This window comes from Aythya ferina (assembly GCF_964211825.1).
Source record: "Aythya ferina genome assembly, chromosome: 3".
Classification (NCBI taxonomy): Eukaryota; Metazoa; Chordata; class Aves; order Anseriformes; family Anatidae; genus Aythya; species Aythya ferina.
In genome coordinates this window covers 41654952-41674869 of record NC_140298.1, presented here as the reverse complement: position 1 = coordinate 41674869, position 19918 = coordinate 41654952, and the positions used below count along the sequence as shown (strand labels likewise).

General features: G+C 39.3%; 1 protein-coding gene and 1 long non-coding RNA gene across 4 annotated transcripts in view; one reads left to right on the top strand and one right to left on the bottom strand.

Annotated features, from left to right (window-relative positions):
- Positions 1-19918, bottom strand: part of PCNX2 (pecanex 2) — a 158448-nt gene that overhangs the window by 120973 nt on the left and 17557 nt on the right. For both annotated transcript variants that reach the window (XM_084515825.1, XM_084515826.1), the window contains exons 6-9: positions 16131-16278; positions 15817-15962; positions 14401-14494; positions 545-680 (exon numbers count right to left, since the gene is read on the bottom strand). In XM_084515825.1, the coding sequence (XP_084371951.1) occupies positions 545-680; positions 14401-14494; positions 15817-15962; positions 16131-16278 (524 nt within the window). The remainder of the gene's footprint in view (positions 1-544; positions 681-14400; positions 14495-15816; positions 15963-16130; positions 16279-19918) is intronic.
- On the top strand, positions 12960-19240 carry LOC311435153. 2 transcript variants are annotated; one of them, XR_014691963.1, is made up of 5 exons: positions 12960-13051; positions 14718-14809; positions 16290-16351; positions 18027-18163; positions 18599-19240. It is a non-coding gene; the product is annotated as an uncharacterized lncRNA (long non-coding RNA). The 2 variants fall into 2 exon arrangements; XR_014691964.1 differs by having other exon boundaries at positions 16451-18163.

The following is a 19918-nucleotide window of genomic DNA, read 5'->3' as shown; positions in this document are numbered from 1 at the left end:
CTGAGGGCCTTTTTCTTTTAGCAACTGCATTGAGGGAGGTGGCTTTGACATTCCGCAACAGACATCCAGAAGCCTGGCTGCCAGTTTCAGAAAAGGGAAACCAGACATAAGGTTTTAGGATACTAACGAATCCAAAGTAAACATGTCATACTATTAAAATCTGGTGGCGTGTCTAAAAACCTAACAGCTGTGTGCTCTTGCTTTCAAATGAAGTTAGGCAGAAGATCATCTTTGAAGGTGATGGAGTCTCTAGTACAGCTTGCAGATCTGTATTTTGCAGAGGAATTTCTCCCTTGCTTACCCTCTTTTTCTACAAGGAGCCCCTTAAACCAGTAACACCACTCTTCTCTTAGGACACCCCTCAGTGTCAGTAGAAAGCAGCTCAATTGCATCTATCAGCGTAAAAATAAATCTTCTCCCACGTGAGCTGTACCAGGCAAAAAAAAGCACAGGATAGCAACAAAACTGGCTCAGCAACAAGCCTGCAGCATTTGTTTATAAAGCAGTTTATCAAAACGCTAGAAACTGAGATATTACAATGTACCCGTGGGGTTTCTGAAAGGGTCCTTCGTGCTACCATGAGGAGCAGCTGCTGCTGAAGTGCACTTGCTGCTTGATCCCCCGAAGATGGATCTTGGCTCTCTGAAGTGGTAGTGCTGGAGGAGCTGAACTGGATCTCACTGCACACAGAGGAGAGAACAGAAAAAGACCGTTTTACAAAGCAGCATTTTCCTAGTATTACTGAAACATTACCGGAGGAAGACAGGTTGGCTCAAAGGACATGGAGTCTTCCACCTCCATACCTGAAGTCTAGCCCAGGCCCACAGCAGTTAAAACCCAAATTTAGATACATTCTCTACATCCACTGCAGAGAAACGGACACTTCCATACCACGGTTTTTCTCATCCTGAGATGAACACCTACAATGAATCACACTTCAGAAGTGCCTTTTTCTGACCGCTGACAATGGAGACCATACGTTAAGTCCAGATTTGGGTATCTGTGCAATAAATACGTCAAGTTACCTGATGTGACTCCGAGTCCAGGAGTTATATTCAGAAACATCAGTGTGGCATACTCTAAGACCACTAATACTGACATAAAACTCTGGAAGAAAAACACCATTCCTTTTTCTGGTTGTCTACAAATCTTTACTACTCCCAAGCATGCTACTCTACTATCAATAATAGATTATTTGTCAAAGTTTCCCTCTTGTTTACCTGCTCTCATAATTCAGGTCAAAAGCTGGGTATCCCCAGTGCAGAACACAGAGTAGCTGCTGTGGAGATACTGGATTAGCTTTAAACCAAGTTTATTTAGGTACCAAACCAGTTTTGTCCCAGTCGCACAGAATTTTTTAAGTAATAACTTACCTACTGAGAATTCAGGCTATAAGAAACTTCCTTCTGCCCTCACAAGATGGCAGTACATCAATAATTCACATAAGGCTAGCTCAGATATCCCCAGCACCAAGCCTAAATTCACCCTGGGAGGGCCCTGAGCAAGATGATTCCCCCTCACCTTCACATTTACTGCTTTATGCTATAGATACAGCATTGAAATAGTTTACTTTAGGAAATCCTCTGCAGTTACAGCAGCAATACCTGTTGGTTTGCAAAAATGGTAAGCCACTATAACATGACTGACATGGTCTCAGCAAGAACTATACTGAAATTAGATCATGGTTACTTGTGGAAAAGATTTATTTTGAATACTTGTTGCACATGCAACAGTAAATGGGGTTGATACACTAGGGACCCTGCTCAGAGCTCATTACTCGCCTGCCTTGGGCTCTTAGTACTTCTGTATCCAAGCAGCTCAGAGCTTTTACCTGATGCAAGGTAGTCAATATCTACTGTTCCCATTTGCCATGAAGGAAAGACAAGCAGGAAGAAAATGAAGTCATTTGCCTACAGTCACCCAAGAAGTCTGTGCCAGGGCAAAAACAAAACTCATCTTGCATATCCTATGATTGCCCCCAAGCAACTTTATTAATTTTAGCAAACTCAACCTTCCCTGCTTTTGGGGACAATTCCCAAAGCCTGTCTTGAAACCCTTGTTAAGCCCAACAAAAGGAGCTTCGCAATTGTGGCTGTCCTGAATATACCTGGGTGTTAACTTAAGCTGCAATGGCTAGTGTCGTGCTAGGACAAGGTTCAGTGCCTGGACTGCTTAGAAGCAGGGCTGAACTATCACACCAACAGCTTGAAACACACATACTCTCTTTTTCTCTGCACCAGGACTTGCTAGCTCTGTCTGGACCAACAGGAATATCAGCAGCTCTGATTGTCACTAGAGGAATCATCCTGCCTTTGGTCTCTGAGACACACAGTGGGTTTTTTGTTTGTTTTTTAAACCAAGGCCTTGACTGGTAGCAGGTTTGGATACCAGACCTAATATTTGCCAGCTGCCACTCCAGCAGAGCTATCAGACGAGCAGACATGAACGCTCCCCATGTTCATAGCCCTAATGACTTCCCCTACACTCCCCAATCTTCCTGCTACAGGCAGAAGCAGATCTGTTCCACATATTCAGGACAGCTGTCACATTCTCTGTGGGCAGTACTAGGAAATGAGGACTTGGCTCAATTCGACCCAGCTGATGGCCCAGCCCTCCATAAGAATATATCTCCTTTATGGGTTCTGTATAGCACCTTGCCAACAGACAATAATGAAACCGTACAGAAGTGATGCAAACTGACCCAAGAGCCTGGGTCTCAACTGACAGATTCAGGGAGGCAGACAGGCGAGCAAGCCTAAAGGCACACTTCCCAGGAAAAAAAGTTTCTCAAAACAGCTAATGAATGAAGCCTTTTCCATATTTTGAAGTGCCCTACTGAAGGGTGACCTTGTCCGGTTTGATTGCCTTGTTTACCTAAAATGAGCCGTCCTGTTCCTTGCCATTGTGAGCACAATCCTGGGGTTCCCTGTTCACAGCAGGAAAAAGGCAAACGTAGCTGAGGGCTTTCAGGAACACTGCTTCAGGAATCCCTGCCAAAAATGTGACTTAAAACACAGCAAGTGAATAGAATAGTGTCTACTTATATCTTCTTAAGAGAAGAGTTATCTTCAATAAATTTCTGCGTTGTTAGTTATCTTTCTGCAAAAGCCAAATAAGAGTCAAGAGCATTTTTTAATTGGCCCATGTCTTTTATCCCATGTTTACCAAGAATGGAACTGGCAGAGCGATGGATGGATACGCCAAGATATTCCCCTGGTACTATCCTCTACTAGTTCTCAGAAATCAAAATCATTTTACTCGTAAGACTTCTTCCAAGAATAATCTTGGAGATCAAATTCTCTCCCACCAGACTTGAAGATAACTGAAAAGCCAGGAGAGCCCACAGTCTGTTTTCTGTTTGCTTTCAGCAGCAAAATTCACAGCTCCACCTACCAGCAATTGGCAGAAGAGCCATAAGCAGCTGGGACACTAACTGTGGGAAAAAGCTGAAACTTTAGATTCCTGACAAGGCAATCAGGGCACTGGGGATGGAAAGACAGAGCCACCAAAGCAATAATTTCAAAACTGGGAGTTGTCTTCTAGCATTTGTCTGCTTCCTATGCCTTTTATTTAATCAGCCTCGTATCTCTGTATCTTTTCTTACTCTTCCCTGATTTTCTGTTCCCCTCAACTCCTGTTTACTAGTTGTTTGTTGTTTTTTTTTTTATTATTATTCTTTTTTCTTATTTTCCACACAACCTCCTCCTCACATTCACCTGCTAACTCCCCGATGCTTACACAGCTACTTAAATGTCATACTTCATCTGATGACATTACCACACTGAAAGCAAATACCAGAAAGAAATGTGATGGTGGTATTTGTGTTTTTGTAAGCCTGTAAAGTAGATTCCATAGATTTATTACCATACTTGAATAGGGGCATTCTCTAATCATAAAATCACTGTAACAAAGCTGATGTCAGTATAACATAGAATCTTACTAAACAGAAAATCTGTTCATTTGCAGAATCAAATTAACGTTATCAAGATCTACTATGGTAAACCATACTGCTAATGTAAGCAAAGGTATAATTGAACCAAATTTTGAATAATAAATTAATAACTAAAAATATCTTTGGTAAACATACAACCTATGCAGATCGAATGCAAAAGATACATAGCACCCTCTACTGATAAATGGTCATAAAGCCAGGAATTTTTTCCTGGCTCACAATTCAGTTTTGTAAGAACACAATAAACATAAGCTAGTTGAGCAACAGTACAACAGTGGAAGTGTTTTAGTATCACTACACAGCACTGGAAAAATCTTCCTTCTCCCTTTCGGGTTACTGTTTGACAGGACGTACGTGTGCCTTACACTGTTGTCAATTTAGCTCAAGCTATTCAAATATAACCCAGCCTGAGTCATCCCCTTCGTTAGGGATTAGCTAGCCTCGAGTCTGAACACCTCTCAAGGTAAGCTCATTACAAAGACACGTTACACAATTACAACGGATTCTCTGCTTAATAAAGATGTTTTGCAGGGCTTGGCTAAATTTCATTTTAACCTCGATAGTTAAAGATAGAAAGTTAAATTAGGACAGGGAAGCCTGTAACCAGTGTCACAACAGTTGCAATAGCAGCCATACTCCTGCATACAAAACCATCAAAATCCCATCAAACTGCTTCAGGAAGCTGTCTAGGTCACTACAGAGTGTAACAGCATGCTACATAAATATCCACGGCTATAATAATACAGTTGAAACCATTTGTAATAACCACTAAAATGCCACTCTTAAGTCCAAGCAGCTATGGCTGTGAACCAGAGCGAAGTCCAGAGGTGGGAAGCTCCCTTTCAGCACATCTGAGATATTCATCTGAGGTGCGTTCAAAACACCTCCAACTGATACCGTCATAATGACATGAAAGCACAAACACAGCTGTCGGAAGTGAGATTGGAAGTCCCGGATCGATAGCAGCCCACGGCTCCCTGACGGCACCTCCACTATTTGACCCCATTGCTGACGTCTTCCTACCACCACCTGAGCAGCTTTGCTCCTTCTCACCTCAAATGCCTTCCTCGCCATTTCATGTCCTCATCATCTGTACACCTCACCACCCAGACCTCTTGCTACACGTCCACTCGCCTGGCCTTCACCGCAGAACTACCAGCACTAACCTGGCCAGACTATTGCATAACCCAGCACTGAGACCAAATCCACAAAGCCAACTGTCCTATGAAATAAAGACAACTTAAAAACTAAAAGGCAACCTAAACTATGTAAGCAAATTGAAATATGCAGAAGTGAGAGCAGCATTAAAGACTGGATGATTATGTGAGAAGCCCAATCACGGCAAATAGGGAAAAAATGAATAAGAAGCAGCAATCTTCACTTATTTTGGAAAGAAATTAGCAGTTTCAAAGAATAATGTTAATTCAGAATGCATACTTTAACTTCCCTTAGTGATTACAACTGAGGGGAGTACAAGTTAAACATTAAGTCTCTCTTAAATCTTGTTCACATTTTGTTACTCATCCAACAGGACTTCAGGAGTGGTTTTTATTATTTGTTTAGCTAACAACAATACCAATCCTAACAGTAATAAGATACAGTACACAAGTTGACAGAATGAGAAAGCTGGATACACTAATTTACTGACATAACAGACAGAAAATGATATAAGGCCACTGTTAAAGTCTTGCAAAGTACTACAAGAGGAGCAGCAGCACACATTATATTCATTAAGTGAGACACTACTGCTTGGTTCACCCTCGCTTCTCTCTTTTCAGATTTTATTTTTTAAGTTTTTGTATCAAGGAGGTAAATCAATAATTTGTAAAACTATTACTGACAACACAAACAGCACAGACTAGTTAAACTAGAGGATGAGAAGAAGTAACTTTACTGGAATTAAAGCACCCACATTAGCAAGCACCCACTGCACCATTATTACCAGTCTTTTAGAAGATCCTCTTGAGCTCTCAGTCAGAAAGGTGGGGTAGACACCAACCCCAGAAACTACAAGACTACTGAAGCTCCCATTCCTGAGCAGGATTTTGCTGCCATCATGTGGCAGCACCTCCCCATTCTGTCAAAAGCACTTTCCTGCTCTGTGTTAAAAGAGTGATGGGGGGATTGAAAAAAAAAAAAAAAAAAAACACACCCACAGAAAAAGATCTGAAGTGGCCACACTAACACAAATGTTCTCTCCTGTACCTAGCAAGCCAGCAGAAAAAGGAGAGGCTACTGAGTTTGCAAAGAGTGTTTTTTAAGAAAATCATTAGCTTTATCAGAATTCAAACATCACTGTCTTCAGTGCATGCACATACCCTATACTCATATATAACACATTCAAGCAATTTTACACTTAAAGCAACCAGCTCATCTGAAAGCACTGAATCCCAAAAGGAGCTACAAAATATTTATTGAAGCCATTTTTAAAAGTGCCCAGTTGCAGAACTGCACGGCCTGCTAAGCAGCTTTAAGAGTCCTTCATACTAAGTCAGCAGCCTATTGTCAGAGCAGGAGTTGGTCTTGGTAATTTCGGTCACATTGCTGAGAAATACAAAGATGTTTTAGTCATATAGTATTTTCTCATTCTAAAATGGCACTTTAAAAAAGTTAGCAGTAAAAAAAAAAATAATAAAATAATCAGAGTACTTTCTCCTATGATGCTTATTCCTCATAGGTTTAGAGAATTTTCCAGTGGTGAACATACTAAAGTATTAATGGGTTTATACAGGAGACATACAGTACTGCTAAGGCATTCAGATAGGTGCTTTCATAGAGTATAATGCACTCAAGCAGCTTATTCATGGATATGATTGCAAATCAACTAAGTTAACTCATTGATTGGAAGCTCTCTTTTGCCCAGGGCCAGAAACACTGCACTCTGTGCCACATAAAAGCTATACTGGCAGGTAACTTGAATTATTTTTTTAGTACTTGCTAGTCACATTTTTGCTGCTATTACTTCTTTTTAATCTATTGGCTCAGCTAATGCTGAAAAATGCTCTATTCTCAAAGAAACAAAAGAAAATAAGAAACAAGCAGATTTTTATTTATTTATTTTTTCTGTATGGAATTATTTACCTATACTGGAAAGCATTTTAAAATCAAAAAAGAATATAGCTTCTGAGAAGTTTTGTTTTAGTGCCAGAGCTTCTGTAAATGCTACATCGTTTTAGATGGACTGATTGCTCAGAACATGCAAAGTACAATATGAATACTGGTATGGATGAACCATATGTAAAAAACAACTACAATGATATGGGTTACATTTATATTACACATAAAATTATTGTGTAATATAATCTATGTAAATGACAAAACATACATTATGAATAAAGCCGACAATGATTTATTTTTTTTTTAAGGTATAGAGCAAGCTAAGTTCATATACGCACAACAGATTTCATGTTGCCCAGATGTCATCCAGGCAGGAGGGGGAAACTGCAGCTAAGATAAAGATGTGTTTGTTTGTTTTTTTTCCTCAGGGCTGGGCAAGTCTAAAAATTCTTTCTGTTCCATCTCTCAAATATTTTCAGTTGTGTGCCATATATCCATGTCTGCAGCATTACATATTTGTTTTAAACTCTAGTTTATATTACATGCATACAGCACATCAGCCTCCTAATGCAATTTATGGCTGCTACTGACTGTTGCCAGACTCAAAGTGATTAACTGCAACAAGAGGACAACACTTCAACCTATCTAAGTATTTCAACGAATCAAACACTTGTATCACAAGTTGAACTGCTGTCAGTAAACATTTGGATTGCTCTAAACAGACACCAGCTCTATCACTTCGAAACCAATGCAGGTGTATGATGATACCATCTTGCACAGGGCTTGGGAGTTTGATTTCTTTTCAGGAGCTTAATACAGGAGAGAAGGAAATGGGCTCAAGAATACAAGCACTATTCTCATAAATTGGATTCTCTTAAAAAAAAAAAAAAAGTATTTCTTAAAGGAAATATAAACGGAAATATAAGTATAATGCTTCCATAGCTTTTTTGGGCACAACTCCAGTTGACTTTATAAGAGCTAATACTTGATTTGAGAGAGAAAATTGGCCCTTCCCTAAAAAGTAGCTCTTCACTTTTATTCTACTTGAGAAAAAAAATAAATAAATCACTAAAATGTTTTTCCTTGGAGCTACACACATCTGTTTTTCACACAGCAAGCACTGCCAGGTTGGTATGGACATTTCCACATCAGGATTGTGTGTGGTCCACTTTCTGTATTTTTGGAACTGTAGTTAACCGTAGCACATCCATGTTTGCACACACATTAAAAAAGCTCAATGCTTTAAATGGAAACAGACATAAGGAAGCATAGCAAAATGCTCAAACAGCCATAGATATTACTGAGTATCTACCGCGACCCTACACTGGCATGTTCTTCAGGGATATTGAATGATCTGTTCTCATCTCAGATCTGAACATACCAGGGATGCACTGTAATATACCTGAGCAAAACAGCCTAGGAAAAATGTGACACTTTCTGGAAATGAATCCAGCCCTTCCTGAAACTGAATTTGTTCACTTAAACTGTCAAAATGACACGTTGAGATAAAAATCATGATACATCATTACTAAAACTTACAGAGGAAAACAACCAAGTTTTACAGTGCCACCATGCTACCATGCCTGTGAACTGCTTCAGGCAGTACCATGGAAGCTTTGGATAGTTTCTTTCTAGCTAGGAATATCTGCAAAGTTATTTTAAAAGGCAAGGCAGGAAGAACAAATGATCTGAATGTATAAACATTAGGCCATTTCAGGAATTGTCACAGCTATTTAACAACATTATACTTGACAATACTGTATCTTAATGTAAGATGTTGTGTTCGAGGTTTCTTCAAACACTAAGAACACAATTTTAAACACTGGAATTACCTTTTTGGTAGGAGAAACTATCAAAACAGTAAAGCGTATCACATCAGTGCCCACAAGTTTAATGTAAGCTTACTTTTTCTGTCTTTTTTCAACCTAAGTTAAGGAAGCAGACAGGGTTCCAAGTCCCACCACTGAATTGTAAAATGACTGTCTCACTTATTCGTCACCAAAGAGTGCCCATTCAAATTTTTAGGCTACAGATTCAGGCAGTACATTATTTTAGCACTTGGTACTTGAGAGAAAAAATGGCAGCTATACCTAGGAAGGATAACATGCCTATCTATCAACCTCTGGCATCCAAGCCATTTAGAAAGACAGAATTCTTAGAGGGCAGTATTTCAAACACGTTGAGGAAAGCTGTGTTACTGAGAAGTTACAAATACTGATAGATTTTTCTCCAATACGTACATGAACTCAAACACACTAGAGGGTGCATGATCTTCTAAACAAGAAGAGCAGCATGCAAAGAAAGCACATGGAGAAAAATAATCAAATGCTTAAAAAAAAGAGTAGCCTGATACAGCAAGTACACACAGAGTATACAAGTGCACTATAATTTACACATTGACGTTGGTAGCTTATGGTGCTACTGACCTCCGTACTGGGGACAGGTTGTGCTGCTGATGCAGAACATGTTAATTCTATTATTATGATTACTGTAACTTTAGGGAGGGGGGGCTACATTTTTACTGGTACTTATTAACCACTTTACGTGTCACCCCAAGATAGCATGATAGCTCACATTTATCTTTTTCACTGCTAATCAAAACTGATTCAGTTATTTAATTATTTAATAATTTAGTTATTTAATTACAAGAGACAGTCAAGGTAGTTAAAAGACACTCTTTTGAAACATCTGCTTTCTGTCACACAGTGACAGACAGAAGAGATGCATCAGAGTGACACCTCCTAATAGGTAAGACATTTCCCAACTCCAATGCATTTGTACTAACCTCCAAACCAGCTATACACCTCTAACAATGCTTTCACTTGGACATCCTTTCACTCCATGTTTTTAAGGATGTGTTATTGCTAAGGACAGTAGGTTTTACTTTGTATCACCAATCAATGGGAAGATTATTTTTTTTTTTTAACTGGAGATTGTAACTGTTGTATACAGGTAGGGTTTTAAACCTTGCAACCATTTTATCAAAAGAAACTAACCATACAAAAAGGCTGTTTGAGTTTATATTAGGCACCAGTTTTACACAAATGCAAACTTTGTCCTCCTCTACCTTCTCAGAAGCCATCCATATACCTAAGCCACATGGCACAGAAACATTAAGGATTCACTGTAAAAGAGACAAAGATTGGTAAGGAGCATAATGTAATGGGGCAGAAGAAGGGTTTTCAGGATGAGAAAGCTATTTCAGATTTTCCACTCCAAAACAAATCCAAAAGGTCTTTCTGCAACTAGGTTCTGATGTAATCCATGAACTTCAAATACAGTAAGCACTTTCTGTCTTGTCAAAGTCTGTCACAAAGCACTTAAGGGCTAGAGGTGAAGTTGGCAAGGTAATGGGAGCATCAAAGTTTGAGGCAATTAGCTCCACAGGGAATCCATTCCAGTGACTGCTGGCAAGACAACAGACAAAAGTTGGGTCAAGGTAATTACATGGACAATTGGGGAATTGATTAGCTACCTGCCAATGTTGAAGTAATTCACCAAACTCATTAACAAGAATCACTGGCAAAGTGAGGTTAGAGATGAAAAAGGCATCATCTTTTTTTTTGTTGATCATTACAATGCAGGGATGAACTTTAACTATTTAAATATTTAAGAAGCTGGACTGGTGAGAGAATTTGGTGAGACACAAATACGAAGTTAATGTAAAACTATTCTAATTTTCAACAATCTCTGGCAGAATTAAGAGATAATTTTAGAAGTTACTAATGAGTGTTTATGCTATCTTTAAGAAGTTCTGAAAGTTTCCAGGACAAGGACTAAAGGTACAGGTAATGTCTTTTTTTAGGCCAACTACTATAGCATCTGGTAGAATATATATTAACACTGATAAACTGGAGAATACTCCAAGGACCATCTCACAACAGAGTAGAGCCTAAAAGAGGTGATGAGAACTGGTATTTGAATTCAGCCAATCCCTTCAGACAAAATTGCTTCCAATGTCAAGGAGCCTCTTCAGGATGAAAGCATTAATTTCTTCAAATTTGGACATCAGCTTTCTATGGCATATTTTAATCCATTTTTATTCTCTCAGGTTATCCACCTAGCCTTTACAAGCGAAGAACAGAAGAAATCATAACACTGCATCACTTCTGTGAGAGAGTGGCAGTGCTAAGACTCTGCATTATTTGAGAGAATTGGATTTCAGAAGCCATGCCAAGCAGTTTAATCGAAACTGCTCACAGGCCATACAAATACCACTTTAACTTCCGTTCCTAACAATTGCTGTTGTAAAATGCCAGACTGGTTAAGACTTTACTCCTGGAGCAGACAACAGTGGGATTCAATAGACAGAAACAGTGAGTTGTAATTTGAATTTAAGATTGTTAATCATTAGTTAGTCTGCCTCAAGGCTCTCTTTAATGGTTTCTTTCAAGTCATATTTAAATATTATTTCATAGACTTAAATACTTTATCCAGTTTTGCTTGACTTAGTCAAAAGGTATATTTACCTTCTGCCAATTCATAAGTTACTTACTGTATTCTCGACAGACCAGTCAGGGTTCACACCCTCCTCAGTCAAAACCCCTTCCCCTTTCACAAGCTGCAGCACTGCCCAGAAGTCCAACAGCTCCAGGAGTGACAGCACCTCTGCTCTACTGCTTCTCCCCAAAACAGCCACAAAGCCAGGGGCCTCTTGCCACCACCAGCTTGGTGCAGTGTCCCTGGTTCTCCACCTCACAGAGGTGCATCAGGGCACAGCCCATGTACGTCCATGCAGTTACTTCACTGGCTTAACTCAGTTTGACGTTTTTGCTTTAGGAGCAGCTTAATCTTCATAGTAGAGACAACGTGATTTGTGATAAGTGTTTTAAAAGCTTATACACTTCTACTGCAGATTTGTTAGATGTTTTCTCCACCATCTTATTCTAGCTTCTGCAATCTGAGCTCACTGAGATCAAAACCCTATCCCTCCTATTCAAGGAGGATGCTACCTCTCTTATGTCCAGGTACTAATTTTCTCCCACATCCTTTGAGCACATAAAATTTAATTTGGATGGCTCACCATTGCATTCATATACAAATTTTAAAGCTATTATTTCTACATCACCTCAAATACTCATGAAGAAGCTATTTTCCACTACTCTTCCATAAAAGCAGCCTCTCCTGATGGTATGGACTTCTCACGCAACATAAGAAACAACGCAAAAGACACAGGGGGTATGTAAATGATACCAGGAAGCCCTACTATCCTTCACAATGACAGTACAAGAGATAGCTTGCTATTGGCTTGGGGAAATGTATACTAGAATCTTAATCTATTTAATACCGAACATTTCTATCAAAGGAGGGCCAACATCAAGTGAATAATTTCTCTGGAGAGCTCTCCACAGAGACATACAAAAGAGATTGTAACTGAAACATGAATTGATTAAGCCTTGAGCTTTTTTTTTTTATTATTATTATTCTATATATTTGCCTTTTTGTGTAGTAATGAACAGATCTTTAGTTGATAACTGTGACTATTTGGCTTATCTTTAACCATAGCCAAGAAACCAACCTGACATAACTGGTGTGCATGCCTGCTGGTGGAGGTAGGAGGGAACAAGGTAAGAAAGATGCCTCATTCCTGAACTGTTTTTAAGGATGATTAATCAGATTTGCCCTCTATTTTCTATAGGCAAGAAATGTTCCATAACATCTAAGTACAAGCTTACTTGATGGTGAGCATCTAAGGAGAAAATGAAAACCCTTTCTTTCCCATGCTACCCTTAAATCAATGCACAGATGGCAGGAACTGCCACTTGAACAAACAGCTCTCATTAATTTCTCTGGCCTAGTCATATTACTAACTGCCCTTGCAAAAACAGCTTTGGGCATGCTTCATGCTTCCTGGTTCTCCTTCCTTGTTTTTCATGTGAACTTCTGCTTTGTACTTTCCTTCATGCTGCTCTGTTCTTAGAAAAGCTCTTGTGCTCTCCCTTCCCATTCGTATACAAAATCAGTCCTGAGAACGCACTGATCTTTGCTGCTTTGTTCTGTTTCAGTCTGAACTGCTACTACACTCCAAGATTTCCAGCAAAGGTACTGGTCTTTATAAATTAAATGCATGAAAATGACTGCAGAGAACATCTGGACTTGCATTTGCTAATAGTATTTAGCAGACTCCTTAAAAGTAACTCACATTTCTAGAGGTCTGCAAACCACAAACTAAAAAACTGCATTTAATGTGGTAGATGTTACATAAACATCTAGTAGACAGCTTTAGAAGGACTTTGCATAAGAGAAGGAAGATTGTTCTCTTTTCAAAAAAGCAGATTAACTGATAGATGTCAGGGGACCTTAAACTATTTGTGAATTTAGGACAGATTCAATCCATGTAACTATGTTGGGGCTGGGGAGGGGAAGGCATTATCCTGTACAAGGTGAATTAAAAAAAAAAAAAATAAGTCGCAAGAGTTAAATAACCCCAAAACAAAATGTTTGATATTTAATCAAAACAGAATTCTACCAGTTGTTTATTTTTTTTTTTTGTCCCTCCATTTTGCTAAATAAATGGAACATATTGTGGATGGAACCAGTTTTTTTTATTAATTTGTTTTTTAAGTCTTCACCTACTGAAAATAAAAAACATCCTCATCTCTTTCCTAACAGCATTCTATCTAAAATGCTAACATGTTCTTAACATACTCCTGAGCTTTTCAAAAGTCTCCACCAAAAGCCAAGCATTTTAAGAACAATACTTGCTATTAACAACAACCCTTCTCACCCCCTAGCTCGACGGCTCCAAATTCTCTATAACAATATTAAAAACATATAATTTAATAAAAATACTTACCAATAGTTAAAATTCTTCTTGCAAACATGTGTAACAACGTAATACATCAGAGAACAAAAACCACAAAAGCGAGTGTGGGATTTATGCCATCACTCCGAAAAAAACCTTGAAAATTGTTCAGATACCTTTTTCAGAATGGCGAATTATCATTAGAGATTTCATGCAAGATGAAAGGCTCTGCTGCTCGAGTTTAGAGGAAATAGAGTCACAGGCTGATACTGACAGAACACAACAAGTAAGGGAAATGAGCAAGACAATAAAGTTGAGAGAACACCTGATAACAGTCTCTCACCTTGTTTTATTTACTGTCTTGTCTTGTTTATATCCCCACACTTGACTTTGGCTTTTCCCAGATAGTTATGAAAACCTCACTGACTTGTTCTGGTTTTCCTTTTCACTTTTCCTTATCGATATTCTTATAAAGCAGTCATTGTTCTAGTACAGAATAAAATTGCATGTTTTGACATCTCTAGAATAGGTTAACACATTTATCCTCCAGCTCTCTTCTTCACACGCATCTCTCACAGTTACAATCTGCTTCATAGCTTCCAGCAATGAAAGCTCTTAACGTTTCTAAAAATAAGGGCTTACTTACTGAGCATTTGAAATACAATCACAATTTGATATCTGATGTCGAAAATTTCCTTCCTTCTGACAGCCAGCCTTTAAATAACAGGATCTAATTTCCCCTTTACAAAATAAACAGAAAAAAAAAATACAACAGTTAAGTTATATGATGGTTTGTTTTCCACATCAAAATATATCTTATATCAGGCACATTTCTAAACCTAAATATAGTTTTTCATAATAGGCTTATTTTGAAGTTCAGAAATGAAATTAACATTTGAACAAGTAAAAACCTCAGATAGATCAGAGCACAGATTACAGTGAAGATTTGACCTCTTTTTCCAGTGCTGGGCACAAGAATGATGTGAAGCCAAATTAAAACAGCATCCATTGAAACAGATTCATCGGAGGCTTAAGGACTACACCGTCATTAACAGGTACGTGAAGTAAATGTAAAAAGCCTATATATGAACTCACTACAAAACAGATTTGTTCTTTATGTTCACAAAGGTGAGGTCAGGAGGTACAAAGCAGTGAAAAATTCTGCTAAAAGCATAGCCACTGTTACTTTCCCCTTGCACACGCAACAAGAAGCGAAGGGTCACTGTTCATTCAGCCAGAGGCCATGATGTTCTGCTGCTCTTAGACACACAACACATCAGGAGCAGCTGTAGGGCTGCGAGCAGGGCCATGAGGAGTCGGCAGAAAACCAAAAAACTCTGGGATCAGGATCCCAGCTATGAGGAGTATTCATTCCACACTGGTTTTGAAGGCAGCTTTAAAGGAAACACAGCTTTTGGGATGGCTGCCATTCAGAGGTATTGGCCAGGACCTCACAGGGCTCCACGTGGAGTTCAAACAAACCACCACCACGCATATTACAGCTTCAACCTCCAGTAATAGCAGCAGAGCAACTGTGCTCCAGCACAGGCATTGAGAGAAACTAGTTCACTCGTCAATTCACTTGAAAGAGATGGCAGACCACGAATCTGAACAGGAGCAACCACAGCATTACCAGAGTTCAGCCTGAGTCAGCACCTAATCATGCTCAGCTGGAGAACACAACAGTAAAGAAGAGAAACATTTTGCCCTGCCGTCCTCGTACAGACCCTCCTCCCTTCACACCCCCGTCCTCCCCAGGCAGAAAGTGCCAGAGGTTCTGGAAAGCAAAGCTAAACCTGCACTTCTCGAGGGTAATGTTTGGAAGACAAACTTCTGGCAGATACAGCACTGTGCATACCTCAGGTCTGTGCTAGTTGAATTTTGAACTCTCTCATTATTGCTGATCCAACAGTAAATTTACTGATCTTACTAAGCCATTTTCTTTCATGCACACAGAAAACAAGCAATCAGTAACAGATAAGAAGAGAAATACAATTCTAGGGAGTCTAAAGGTTTCAGAATTGTTTCACATATTGCACTTATTCCAACTAGAGAAACTCACCGTTTTCATCTATGAACACATGCATTGCATCCACGGACAGCTCATCTTGTACAGATGCTTCAGGTCCACTTATTACTTGCAAGACAGAACTGTCCTGCTGAGAAGTTACCCGGTAGATTATCTGCCTTTGCCTGTTGCCCTGGTAACTTGACACAAAAATGTTTCAAAACTACTATGAGGAACTTTTTTCTTGTTCTCAATAAAACAAAAAGAAAGAGAGGTTAATTAAAAGTTTATGTCATTTCTACTCAATGAAACAAAACAGCTTACATCATATCTTTGAAGTACAAAATTGTAAAGTAAACTGGCCTTACAGTGCTGTAAATTTGGCAGACTCTGGTAGCACCGGACTAGTACTAGCACGATCTTGGCTTTGTACATCTGATCTTTCCTGTTTAGGAAGTTGCTCACGGAGCTTTTCTGTTCCCACCACTTCTTCTTTTCTCTCTGTCGTCTGGCTATCTGGAAAACAGGGCAGTGAAGTAGAGCCACTCTCCACAGATGACTGTCAGGAGCTTTGTTCATTGACGACTGGGTAAGAACATCTAAAAGAAAAGCTAAAACACTACAGCCAACACTTGTGTTACAAAAAACATTAACATGACAAACAATATTGTTTAAACAACTCCAACAGAACATTGGATGAGGAGGTACTCTGACCTGAGAAGGACAAACAAATGGGTTGTTTCAAGAACCACCTGCATGATGCTACAAATAAGAGAATTTCCTTCCCTCTGGATGAAGATGAGAAGTAATCTATCCCTACCCTACAGTAGTAATAGGTAACTTTCTTGGGGGCCACAGTTTTTTCCCTAGTCTTGCATACCGACAGCAGAAAAGCAGCAGCACTGGCTCATTCCCCTTTTACAAAAAGGCAGGCAGTACCTTCAAAGGAAAGCGAGCTGTTGCACTGGAAAGTAGGTAGCTGCCTAATCTCTCTTCCCTACCAGCTGTGCTCCTGATACAATGAAAAAGAACAAAGGGGCTAAACAATTTCTCAGTAGATTTCCCAAGGCTTAGAAAATACCAAACCAAAGATTTTAAAATACACACAATGTATATGTTCAGTTCCTAGCAATTGCATTACTTTTTTACAGATATACCATTCATATATATCATTTATCCATATGCATACAACTTTCAAGTGGTGATCTCTTTTAGTTACTGATGTTCATGTTGAACTGTGAAATATGTTGCAACTCAACTGTGTTTTGACTGTAAACTAAAAAAATGTATTTGTTGGGATTTTGAAGCGCAACATATGTTGGTTTCATCACCATGAGTAGTCACACAATTAAATGTTTAAGGAAAAAAGAGGTTTTGTTTTGCTTGCTAGAGATGCTGCAGTGTGTCTGTAGCTTCTTGCATGTTGCAAGGTGCATTGATATGTACTTACCCAGGTCTCTTGCAATACATGCTGTTTAAGCGTCGTAGAAATTTAATCATCAAGAAAAAAAAAAAAAAAAGCACAAAATCCCCTTACAAAAATGCCATTTGCTAAGCTGCACTTCCTGCCAATACGATTACCATCCTAACCTGCAAGAGTCACCAGTCAAGAATTAATGTTGTTATAGCTAAGATGGTCTGAGGATAAAGCAGGTTCAAGGCTTCCAGAGAAAAACGTATCTTTTTATTCAGCCAACTGATATCATTGAGCAGACAAGCTTTTGGATACACAGACTTTTTAGATCACCTGTCTGCATTTTTTTTTCCAGCCTGTATCAGCTGATCTTGTAACACCTTACTTCTACAAACCTACCTACCTTCAGGAGTTAGGACATCTCTACACCAGTTTCAGTTCACATGGCACACCCCTAGAGTATCTTAAAGCCTCAGACACCTGCACAAATTCTTCAGCCTCATAATCACATAAGACACTGTGCACTCTTATTTTTCTTCAGATAATTAAAATCCAGAAGTATACAGACAACTTTAATTGTCCCATGGCATCTTGGTCCCAGCAGGTCTCAGCCCTTCAGGTGAAGCACAACAAGCAGCACCACACCTGAAGAACCTCACCAGGGCCACAGACTATGACTACAGGTCTAACCAGCTGGGGTACCAAAAACAACAGAGTGGGCAGCAGAAGTAAAGACACCATGTAACTCTTGCTTGAAACAGCAGTTTTCCTTCAGCTTCTACAAAAAAAATAAATTAAAAAGTCACTATGATACCAATGATGTTCTGAGTCTCTTGCTCTCTTTCTGTAGCATGCTACAACCATGGACTTTGACTTCTTGTGCAATAATAAGAGTTTGGTTTAGGGAAAAGTTTTACATCTGTTGGATATGGAGACAATCTTCAGTGGGCCTTCCAGACCTACTTTCTCCTATTAAAAAACAAAGGGGTGAGTGTTTGTGTTTTGTTTTTTTTTTTTTTTTTCCTTCCTATTTAAAGATAACTTCAGCTAAAGTAGTGACTGTATCATATTTAACTGTGGCATTAATGAAGCATCCCCTTAATCATGCAGCTACCAGAAATAGGTGAAAGGGCTGTAGATACCTAATCAAAACCATCTTCCCAAAGGTTCGGGCTGTCCCAAGCAGTAAGAATAATTGATAGTGATCAGAAATTGTGGTTTTAATAATCTAATTGGCCCCATATTACCCAAAACTGGCTCTAGGGCTGGAACAATTAAAATATTTTTTAATTTGATTATCTAGTGGTTTCAGAAAATGCCTCTCTTTCCCGTTCCAAACCACAAGTCTTTCAGATTTTTCCCCTGCAGTGCAGTGGTAAAAAGTCAGAATAATGTAAACATAAACAGTACTGCTTCTTACAGGCTATATACGCCGATCAGACAACACCGTGGTGATGACTATTTCCAGCACTGGAGAGATAAGCTGCGATGGACTTATGACTGTTTGTCAGAATTATCATTCCTTTTCTTCCAAGTGACTTACACCTTCAGCATTTAAGCAGAGATAGAGGTGTCTAGACGGGGAGTGTCCTGCCAGGGTGCATAATGAGCTCTACATCACTGAAATGCTCCCTGCGTGAAAATTTTGCTGGCAAAGCTTGACTTTAAGCTATGAGAAGAAAACACTCTACAGGAGCGAAAGCACAACACTTGAGTATGTCTGCACCTTCACCATGGCCTTCAGCCAGAGCCACCGAGACAGCGGCACTGCTCCACATCTCTGATGGGCAAGCAGCAGGGCCAGCAGAAGCCTCAAGCACAGACGTGGGCTCAACAAGTAACTTGGACACGTATCTGGAAATTATACACCACGTCTTAAGCATGCGAGGTCAAACTATCAAGACTGATAGCCACGTCAGGCTTGGGGAAGGGTGGAGCAGAAGAGTCCCGCACAAACGCCTAGGTTTTGGTCTGTACACTGCTTTCATATTTTGGTTGAGCATAACACACATCCCTTAGTCATCCTGGCAAAATCCTTACCAAAATAAACATTCTGGTATGTCCCATTGGGGAATAAGATACTCCCTGCACTGAAGAGTTGTAGCAGCATAGCGATGTTACTTCGGGATATAACAAACTGAGGAACAAGCTCCTATTTTAAATGCAGCTGCACTATCAACAATTGCCTTTGCCATGCAACTTGTTCATTTGTGGAAGTGATTTTAGGTATCACAAATCACCTTTGTCAACATGCCCTTACTTCACACTGGGAAAAGACTGGGAAAAGTTTTACAGTTTAAGTGGAGCAGCCTTTATACATGTAGTCACAACACACTGACAGCTGGTTATCACAACTTTAAAGATGCCTTGTTTCATTAGGTGATTAGAATGAAATGTTATCGTTCTGTAAATTTTCTCCAAAATACTTTACTATTTTGTCCCCTTTCCCTGTCTCCTAGACCTTGTTCCCTTGTCTTTTATCTACATATCCCTATCCCGATCTCCACAACACACTCTTGCAAGTTCGAATGCCACTGTTGTCATAATTTCAAATGCCATCTGTTTTGAAATCTGGTCAAACAGAATTAAGCTAATTAAGCCCGAGCCTCTTCTGTTCTTTAATTGCTCTATTGCAGAATCTACCTCTCCCCACAACGCTATGATCCAAAATAGGAAGTTTCACTTTGAACTATATTTGTTGCCTGTTTGGATGCAGAGATAACTAATTTCAAATCAGTCTGT